Here is a 10,877-nt window from a genome sequence, read left to right on the forward strand (position 1 = left end):
CCCCCTCCAGCTTTGATTTCTGCAGCTTTCAAGTGCTAACAGAGTAGTTTCAAGTGGAAGGGTATTGAGAAGGGATTGCAAAAGGAAACACAAGTTTATATATATATATACATACATATATATATATAATGACACACTCCTTTCTAAAGGAGCACCTAACATCAGAACCTGATGGTAGCTGGATAAACAAGAGAAAATTTACAGGCTTCTTCTGTCACCAAGTCTCACCCTAACTTTGTTTTAAGATTAAATAGGTGCCTTCTGGATTTTGTCTCCCCAACTGAGCAAAGATTTGATTTTCAAAAAATGCATCTGCATTCTGAATACCCCACTGTTTTTAGATGTCTTAAGGCTGGGAACTGAAACTATCTGGTGACCTCTGAAAGAAGCCACTTGTAGAACCTGGAAGAACATTATAGATTCTTCCAAAGCCATATGCTTTCAAGGTAATGATGTTTTTCCCCCTAACCTGCAACAGAATGTATGATAAACAAATTCAGTTCCTTCGTGGAAAATTGCATACCCCCCTTCCAAAATACTGTGAGTCATGAGACAATAGTATCAAACCAGCAATTTATTTGTAGCGAACACCCACACCCTAAACTCACTGTGATCTCTGCTACATCAATGCTAATTAACACGGTGTAGGAATACATGGCTACATGGGCAAGAAGCAGCAGGCAGAATAACATACAGGGATACAAGCAACTGAATATGTTTCAGAGCCATTGTGATTTTGGAGAAGATACCCTGGACTCCAGGCCCCAGGGTGGGAACAGGTCATCCTTTACTTAGTCCTCCTCCTCCCAAAATAGTGCTTGTAAGCAGCAGCGTAGCCATGGCGAAAAGCGTACATTTCACAGGGGTAGTAGTCCTCGCAGAGCTCCCTCTGATACTCCTGGGGTGCCTTACTACGTTCCCTGATCCTGTAATGGTAGGAGAAAAGAGGAGTAAGTGCTGTCATCCTACATATCTGTGTACAGCCCTTTCCCATCACAAAATTCCCCACTGGGATTAAGGATCCACCATCAGAGTCCATCATCCAGCTACAGAGTTCTAAACACGCCAGCTTCTGTTTACCACACCCAGGGAGTGGATGTGACTACAGCAGGAATGTTTTGCCTCCTCAGGCAACTTTTTATTTAGGGCCTAAGTAAGGTGGTGGAGAGAGGGGAATGGGTCCTGCCTCAATTTGAGGAAGTGTCCTCCCTTTGCAGCCTTCCCTGGACTGCTCTCTTCAGCTCTTTCTGAAACATATACGTAGAAAAAAGACCTGAAATATTCTGCAAAGGGGTCATCTGGTCCTGAGGACAAGGTTTCCCTTATGCCTCGCTAAGAGATGATTTTTGTGCTTCAGTCTTCATTTTCACAAGCTCTGAATAAGGCATGAAATTGGTTATATCTGTATTTTATAAATGAGGCAAGGAGGCCCTCAGATGGCCCTTTGATTTAGAAAAGATCATGCAAATCCTGCATGAGATCTGAGGACAAGAATAAGATCTCAAACTGAGCTCTATTTTGGACCTCCCACACTGATTCTTTCTCCTTCTGTTGGTGCTTCCTTCAGGAAAATTAATCAGACTTCTCAGCATGTGACATGTGTCCAAATCAAAGGACCCGCTCTCTGTTTATTTGAATTCTTGCTTTTCCTGGGACTGGGGACTTAAATGGTACCTCACATTAAAAAAGGAACTGAGGCTTCTCAAAAGTCACCTGGCTGCCACCCCTGCTACCAGCCTGTGCTTGGCAAGAAGGAATCTCTTCCCACTCTCAACCTCAGCGTCGTGAGTCCATGACATACCTCTCCTGAGCAATGCCTCTCAGTCGCGAGTCAGACTGTATGAAGTCATTGGCCCTTCGTCTGTTGAGGAAGGGATCTGAGAAGGCAAGGGATTATTCAGAATGGTACTTTTCCAATGCCAGATTTCAACAAAAGCTAGCTTCCTCCTTTATAACAGCCTCCTTATCTGCCCTCCCATGTACAGTGAAGTCCAGGATCTTTTAATATTCCCCCCTGTCCCCTGGCTGGTTCATGTACAGGCTGTCTCAGTGGCTGGTGCAGCCTGTACAAAATGCCCATGCTGCTCTTGTTCTGCTCTTATTCAAATCAGCCAGGGGAATGTTACTGTGATTTTGCTGCCACAGACCCTCTGAATGCGTGGAGCTTGGCCCAGAAGAGGCAGGCATCAAGCTACACAGACCATGGGACATGTGAGCACTCTCAGATGAACTACAAGAATTGTGAAATTGTGCACAGGAAGGGCCTGGGTAAGTCTCTCTGCCTCCAAGGTTAAACAGTCGTTGAGAAGTCTGTGTGGCAGTTTGGACTGAGGGGCCTGGAAGTACCTTCTGACTTTTTTGAGAAACATCACAGTCCTGTTGCAAAGTTCAGGAGTCTGTGGATGTCATTGATACCAGCTTCCACATGTGCCTTTGTGTTGCTGACTATCTGCTTTGTTCTTCTTCCAGATGTCCTAATTTCTTTTTAGTTTTGATTCACCTGTCCTCTAACCTCTCCAGGATATTGCTTGTTCCAAAGTGAGACTCTCCACCCTTTTCATGCTTTTCCTGTGACACTCCCTCTTCCAGCCAAATGAAGCCTATTCACACACCCTGCCTGCTTCCAAGGTTCTTAGAGTAAGGCTCTCCTTGTTCTTGGTGGAGAATGAATCCTGTACACGGCTTCTACAGTACCTCTTTCCATGCTCATCCCAGAGTTTTTTGAGCAATGTCCTTTTCTAGTGTCAGTTAACCTGGTTTTGGTACACGTAACAGAGACGTGAGCTCTGTTCTCAATTTTTTTTTCCAATTCTCATTATATTCTATGCAAAATGGTGGTATGAGCTTGTGCCGAAACATGTGAAGTCTTCTTTTAACTCTCTCCCTTTTCATTCTGAAACTCCATCACTCAGTAAATTCAATTTCCCTGGGCTTAGTGATTCTATCTATTTTATCCCTAGTAGGAGCATGAGTAAATGATTTTGGACATGTCTGTATCACTCTTCAAATTCAATAACATAGTGAAGCAGTGTCTTACTGAGATACTCGTGGGACTCCATGCTCTCATGGGACTCTGTGGAAAGAACAAATAAAACGTATTATGACACTCTATTGATGGGATTCAGTATTTCATATACCACAGATCAACAGAGCACACATAGAAATCAGAGAAGTCAGGTTTTAAGGCACATGTTAAAAATAAAGAGAAAGGGATCAGTGGTGTGACCTAGAATTTATATGAGGAGATTAAAGTGCTCAGGAGTTTAATACAGAGCTACCTGGTGATTTAGTCAATACTTCCAGACTCACACTTGGTCATCCAGCCTGATGCTCCAGCATAGTTCCTCACCTTCTGTTCCTGACACTACAGTGGATAGGATAGCAGTTTAGCTTCAAAGCTTGCATGGGTTCTTAGAGGACGGATTAGCACAGTGAAATGCACTTGACTCTTGCATGAAGCAACATCTTAATTCCATCAATATGGAACTGTGTGCCTCACAGGAAAAAGGGGATGATATTACAAAAGGAAAAAGGCAAATCTTCCAATTAGCAAAGAATAATTAAGAATTAGCCCTCTTATCATAGTCCAAACAACAAAGGGACAAAAAGAGGAGCAGTCTGGTGAGGTAAGCTGGAACAGAGAGGAAGGGGTTGAAGCATCCTGGACCGTGAATTCCGATGACTGGAGATAACAGCTCTGGATCAGGGCTAGGAAGATCTGACACAAGGGAAGGAAAGCAAGCAAGAGATGAAGTTAAGGGCAAAGAAGACACAAAGTTAAATAACAAACATCTGAACAGACCCATAAACGTCTGCAGGTGTGGAGTTTTCATTCTACCCAGTAATAAAGGTCACCTACCGTAACAAGTGGCAGCAATCATCAAGGCAGCCAGGAGTGCAAGGATGACAAGAGTCCGCATTGTGCCAGTGCAGGGAGAAATCTCTCACTCTGTCTTTCTCACTGTGTTTTGCTCTCTTCTCACTGAGAGTAGCTGGAGATCCTGGGCTGACTGCAAAATTAGCAGTGGAATGTTTATTATGAAAACAGAGCTAGGAGGGAGCCCATGAAAGAGCCTGGGCAAGGTGACAGCTAGCTGGTACACACTCTTCTTGGAGCTATTACAAAACATCCTCTATTAGCAGACTGGATTAGGTTTTGGGAAGGAAGAGGCATGCCCTCTTCCTGTCATAGTTCAGGGCTGGGGGACATAATCCAGAGGCAAACATGTCACTAGCACTTCACACTCAGAAAAGCTGGCCTAGACAAGTGGAAGGAATTTCACAGGCTGCCAGGGGCCCAAAGGCAGAGGTGTGTGTTGATCCCAAATATGAATGTTTGTTCTTCTGACTTTTCCTCTGATCTGCTTTATTTGCTCTCATCATACCCTCCCTGCATACAACTAGCCTAAACCCTTTTGTCAGCTTTGTTGATGGAGACACAGAGCATGAGGCTTCAAACATTCCTGTCCCACTCAGTCCCCCTCTCTTCAGCTTGCTTCTGCTGCAATGCCAGCCTGCCAGCTATCAGAGGAGGAATACAACCCTGCTGTCCCATTTCATCTGCTACTTCATTGCTTCAGAAGTGACAGGCAGCAACCTGAAAGAATCCCTCTGCTGCCGGGATCATGATTTTTTTATATTGAAATAACAGCAGCACCCAGAACTCTTAGAAGGCTCTCACTATGGTGCTGACCCTATACTCCTCTTGCAGCCCAAAGGACAACATCTTGGTGGAGTTAGAGGAAAACATTTCCCTCTCTGGTCTAGCACTAGCAGTCCTTGCATCACTAGGCACCAAAGTAACATGTCAATGTAAGGCTTTTCATCTGGGATGAATCTTCAAGGCCACCAGTCTCAGGGAGAATTACCTTGCCTTTTAACACCTAAAAGAGTTTGGCTGGATCCAATATCATGGGCAGCAGAGATGGACAAAACATCAGGTGTTTCACTCTCCAACTGTTGGATCAGTAGAAAGCAGTGAAAGAGAAAAGTATTCACAGAGATGGCTATCCCTGGTGGGTGAAAAGAAAAGAGTTTGCTAGAGGCAAGGTAGGGAGGGAGGGTGGGTACCCACTGCCTGCCAGCCCTTCTCCAGTGGCAATGATGGGGCTGGGACCTAACACACTCCCTGGGGTTGAATCTAGGGAACAGGAACCATTCTTATGTCTCGTCCAAGCTGTGACTTGGACTGCCTGTTTTGTCTATGTTTATATGCAGGTATCAGGATTTCTCACCGACAGAATGCAAAGTGAATGCACTCTGAGTGCAGACCATTCTTCCCAAACCACTTTGCTGTTTGTCACTGCTATCACCTTCAGAGGCCTAAACATGAATCCGCACTGAAGGTAACACAGCCAAGAACTACATATAGCCAGAGCCTAACCCTTCATCAGTGAGGAGTGAACTTTATTAGAAAAAGATTACTCTGGGATTTGCAATTTACCCTTTCAATGCCAAACTCATAACCCTTTCCCGAAGCCTCCTGCCTCAGGAAGAAAAACTGACCAGGGACTTCAACTTCAGACCAAAGAGAAAGAATTGCTCTTCATCCCCATTATCCCACCCCATGTGGAGAACAGCTCATCCTGCACCATCAAGCCCCCCACCCCATACTCATCCACTTCTTCCCTGTTCAGTGTTTAGCCTGAAATGAGGAGGAAAACTTGGGAAAAAGGCATAAGTTAGTTTACTCTAGACACAGGGTCAAAGGTGAACTGAGACTTTGCTGCTGCTGCTCTGTGCTCTGCCACTCCAGTCTCTTTAAAGGAAATTCTCTGTTCTGAGATCCTTTTCATTTCTTAGAACTTAGAAATTTTGGACTTAGTGTTGAATGTGGATTTTACAGGTTTCCCAAAAGTCTTGTACAGTAGCCGCTAAAAAAGGAAAACATGAGGGAGAAAGCTGGAGGACAGATCCCAGTGGGAAAGCAGTGGGGCCCAGAGAGGAAGGTGCTGGGTGTACTTTGGAATGATAGTGAGGCTGCCCAGTGGGAAACTCTAACATGCTTTCAAGTCAAACCCTCTTTATTTGTCTTTACCCAGGGCACAGCTTTCTGCTCCTAGAAGACTCTGCTCCCATTTCAGAGGACTCTTATCCCAGAACGCCTGGAGCATACCCTGCTGTCAACCACAGAACAGCCACAAACCACTTTAACCCAAATGTTTCATTTTTCACCACAGAGGCAATACATTTTTCAAGGGATGGATGAACATGCCAGCTACACAGCCCTGCAGCAACAAACCTCCTTCAGGGAATGCTTCCTCTTGCAAAGTGCTCCTTTCTACTCCCTTGCACTCCATACTTTCCCAGCACACATCTCCTCTACTCAACAACAGTGGGCTGCCCTGGGGGTAACATACCATGCAGCACAGTGAGCCAAATCCCTCTGCTTTCTTGCAGCATCCACTGGTTAGAAATACAGAAAGGAGCTAAGAAAAATCTGCACATGCCAGGGAAATTTCTGTAGACTCACAAATAAAGGAGGGATCGGAAAAGCAGCCCTGATGTGTCTGCTGCTGGAGTGGAAAATCACAACGCTATACATGCGGTAGCAAACACTCCTAACATTTTACAGCTGTGAAACACCAGTAAGGCAATAATAATAATAATAAGCAGCTGTCCAGGAAAAGCAAGGCAGTCCCTGCATACTCACTAAGCTGTTGCTTCCCTGCCAGTCTGCAGCTCTTGTCTCAGGGGGCAGCTCTCCTGGCGTCTTGGACCCTGGACCGAAGAAGAGGGACCTTTGTATTTATTAGCATCAATCAGTGACTCCTCCCCTCTCCCACTCTTGATCCACCCCCAGGCTACCATCAGAGCCACTTTTTGCCCACAGCCAGGAAGCCAGCAACATCAAAGAACTGAGCCAAAAGGGAGAGAGCCAGAGCCCACACCAGCAGCTACTCGGGGGACAGCCACCTCCAGGTTCCCCATCTGTGCCTGGGAGCAATGAGTGGACAGAGATATGAGAACAAGCTCCATTTTCCTTCTTTGTTGCGAGAACCCCCTCACCTTTCAACTCTTCCTTTCTGGCTGTGCTATATCTCAAGCTACAGTGCTAGCCAGAGCACCTGCTCTTCCACAGGGAGCAGTAGGCCAGGAGCCTTCTCCCATCTCATTTCATGCTGCTTTTATAACTGATCCCCCCTCTTAATGGCAAGCTAATATCACTGAAAACTCACATAACTAAGGTGTCAGCTCTGAAACCCCCCAAAGTGACACATGCTATGGGGCAAAGAGTTGGCTTACACAAACCCAGATCCCTGAGATGCACCCTCTGCTCTCATCAGACTCGCAGCAGTGCTGGGCAGCCCAGGACATTGACTGCTGGACTGGCCTTTGGGCTTCTGGCCCAAAATGAAAATGATAGCATATCCATGGAGATAAAGAGCAACCACTGTTTGGACAGAGAAGAGTGAGCAGCTCCTGTCTAAGGGTTTTATCTTTAGCTGCTAAAGTGCTCTATGAGTCTGGGGAAGGTGCAGACTTCACTGTGGCAATGAGATACCACATTACTTGTGTCCTTGTACAAGCAGCAGTTGGTCCTCAGAGCCTGAGAGCAGCAATTTTGACCTGTCCTCGAGGCAAAGGATCAGGAACCACCTTTGAAAAGTACTGCTAACAGGAGGGCATTTCTTGCCCTTATCCATCACCTTTTGGGATCATATAAATTTTCAGCCCTATGACATGTCGAACCCTGAAAGAAATCAGGACTCAGAAGATCTGGTCACCTTCATCTACCTGGATGCTGGTAAATCATTGGCCCCAGTGCCATCTGGCAAATTCTTAGTTAAGTAGGAGAAAATGGGCATTAAAACCAAAACAGCAAGATAGTAAGGAAACAGACAAATGGGGCAAACCCTTAAACAGTGGAAAGGAGGAATTATGAGAAATTGTCAATTGAATTTCTCTTGGGACTACTTTTACTTTACTTTACTTCTCTTAATGACTGGCTTTAAAAATGGATGCTTTTTGAGGAATTTTGTCAATAACAGAAAGTAAGAAGGCAACAGAAGTGATAAGGAAGTCTGAGAGGTCATACAGGATGAAATCTTTAAATCTTCATTAACAGGAACAGAATAATAAGCTATAGGGCAAAGGAGAGGTCTGCCATCAGGATTAGCAGTAATAATCCTGCTGTAAATTAAAAGCTCATAAGCTAGAAGTAAATGGGGAACAAAAGGAAGAACTATGAACCAACAGTTATAAAGGCGAGGACAAAATACTGATTCTCAGATGTCTACTGAGAATGTGCCAGCAGACATGGGCGTCTGTCGGTGCCACTGGATAAGTTACTAGGGAGACCTCAGCAGGATTCCTCTGCATGGCTCAGGTCACCACCTTCATGGAATAATTCTGGTGGGGAGTGCTGTAGATGAGGGCTAAAAAGACAATATCATTTGCACTCACACCCAAAATGAGAGACCTTTTCCCCGTAGCCTGTGGGAGTCGCTAAGCCTCTCCATCCCTGCATTGACCTCAAGGCGTTTCCAGCAGGACAATGGACTGGCAGTCAGGTTTTGTTTCCAGGACCCCCCAAGGGCTGTTTCTCATGGTCCACAGCTCTCATGGTTAGAAGTCTGATTTCCAGCCTCTGTCTTTAAAGCCATGATCCACATCTATGTCTCCCTCACTGAGTGCCCAGCTAATGCTAGGAAGGCTTCAGCAGAGTTGCTGAGCACTCCAGTAAGGGAATTGACCCTATCAGCTCTGCAACAGAGCTGGGTTTCCAAACCCAGGTTGCCCAGAGTATCAAGTAACTGGATTTACCAATCTGGACAGTCCTTTTCAAATTTGCTTCTGTGTCTCAGGATGTAAGCAAATCAAGCACCACATGGTCTACGGCTTACAAAGATATTTCTCAACATGATAAACAAGTGCTTTTTAGAACAACTAGTTCTACAGCACATGAGAAAACAAGACTTTATTTTTACTTTTCCATTTAGTCCTAAGTAATACCTAGGAACTGATCCAAGAAGCAAGAATAATTGAGCCACTAAGTAAGAGTGTTTGAGTATCCACAATATAATTAAAGTCAACAACCTCATGGAATAAATCGTGCTGAAAACTAGCATACTGACACTAGGCTTTAGAAATGGAGATGTTTTTTAAACACAGAAGCTAGTCAAAAGACTATGAAATAAAAATAAACAACATATTTCAGACATTTAAATAACTTGATATACATATCTAAATGTGTGTTAGCTCTGGCAGCCAACTCACTCAGCTACTCAAAATTAAAGCTAAAACTAGTTCAAATGCTAGTTGAACCTGGGAAAGAAACACTTCAAAACTAGATTTAAAAATTTCCAAATATTAAAAGAAAGGGAGAGCGCATAAACAGGAAAATCTAGTTTCATATCAATCAAACTTTTTTTTTTTTTTCAAAATAACTGCAATGGCTAATTTCTACTTTCATGATGGAATGGGGAAAAAGAGAGTAATTTCATAACAAGTAAGTGGTGGGATTTTTTCTTCAAAAATATTTAAACACATGTCCTTGAATTCTGTCTTGACCTTTCCCCTGAGGAAAATTTTGGCCCCAGCATTACAACTGTGCAAAAGTAAAAGTTCCCAGTGTGAGAATACATATTGGTTCTAGCAGTGTGGATCTATGTGTAGTCTTTAGGACTGTTGTAAAAACTACCATCTGAAGCTCACAGATAGTGTCGGTCTTCTGTGGGTGGGGAAGGTTCCTACACCATCTTACAGCTATTTTCTTTCATGCTTCCTCCAACATTTTGGGCAGTTTAGAAGCTTCCCTTTCCATCTTATGTAGTAATTTCCAGTAACTTTCTCCTGCCCATGGATGTGGAGTACACCTGCATGTCCAACCTGGAGGATATCACTCTGGGCTCTGGGACAAATGGTTTCTCAGTATCCCAGGGTTAAGGAGCAGGACTGAAAATAAACACCATTAAAAGGCTCAGATCCTTCTTCCCTGAACAAATTCAGAGGGTGAGAGGATAATCCTTCTTCCACTTGCTCTGACTTACAGAATTCAGATCTCTACATTAATCATGACCATAAAGAGAAGCTTATAGTTGGTGAGCTGTAGGGTTGGTTGGCTGGTTGGTTCGTTGGTTGGTTGGTTGATTGGTAAACTGGGGAGGTGTGGACCCAATATTTTCTGAGCCTGAGAATTGCTAGCTCTTCCCAAGGGAAACTTTTCAACAGTTTTCTTTTTCCCAAAACAACCTTGTGCAAATAATATTCCTTTCCCATAACAACAGATGTTGTTTGCTATTTCTGTTACTTAGCAAATGGGAGAGGTGTCAGCCCTATAGACCAATAATGTGTCTTTTTGGTACAGCATGTTATAAAAGGTCTGAATGAACTGTAAATAAAACCTTCTGATTTTTACTGCCTTCTGACTGGAGTCAAGCATCTTTATTTTGTGTCCTATTGCGACAGGGAGGTTTTTAGCCACTCTGCTATGTTAGTGGTGGCAAATTTAAATCTCATTTAATTTACTGAAATTCAGAGATTAGTGTCCAGACATAACCTCAATGCAGCTGTGATCCTCAAAGTTACTCCCTGTAATCCATCAAGCTTCAAAAGAAAGCCCAGTGTCCTAGAAAAATCTCAGTGTGACTATGAATACAGGAGCATTTGGAGTCAGCAGTACAACGTAATGGGAGCTCACTGCTCTCCAGTTCTGCTTGTTGGAAAAAAGTGAGCCTGGCTCAAGCCTTCAGTTTCAATGCTCAGCACACTCCATGGGATATCTCAAAGACTGACTATCTCTGTTTGGCCAGGACTTCCCAGAACAGCTGTGTTTGGCTGGTAATAGGAAGTTCATGAGCAGAGAAGACTAAAATTTCACAGAAGTCAGACTAAGGTTATTCAGTTCACTGAATAAAGCAGCCAAAACACTTCAG

General features: G+C 44.0%; 1 protein-coding gene across 1 annotated transcript; it reads right to left on the reverse strand.

Annotated features, from left to right (window-relative positions):
- Window positions 1–559: 559 nt before the first annotated feature.
- On the reverse strand, window positions 560–6,759 carry MGP (matrix Gla protein). The gene is made up of 5 exons (XM_083860707.1): window positions 6,653–6,759; window positions 3,860–4,010; window positions 3,038–3,073; window positions 1,802–1,877; window positions 560–926 (listed from the first exon to the last, which is right to left on the reverse strand). Exons 2-5 carry the CDS (start codon window positions 3,918–3,920, stop codon window positions 788–790), a joined length of 312 nt encoding a protein of 103 aa, XP_083716833.1. The 5' UTR covers window positions 3,921–4,010; window positions 6,653–6,759; the 3' UTR covers window positions 560–787.
- Window positions 6,760–10,877: the final 4,118 nt, after the last annotated feature.

The sequence above is a fragment of the Zosterops lateralis genome (genome assembly GCF_965231275.1).
Source record: "Zosterops lateralis genome assembly, chromosome: 4".
NCBI lineage: Eukaryota > Metazoa > Chordata > Aves > Passeriformes > Zosteropidae > Zosterops > Zosterops lateralis.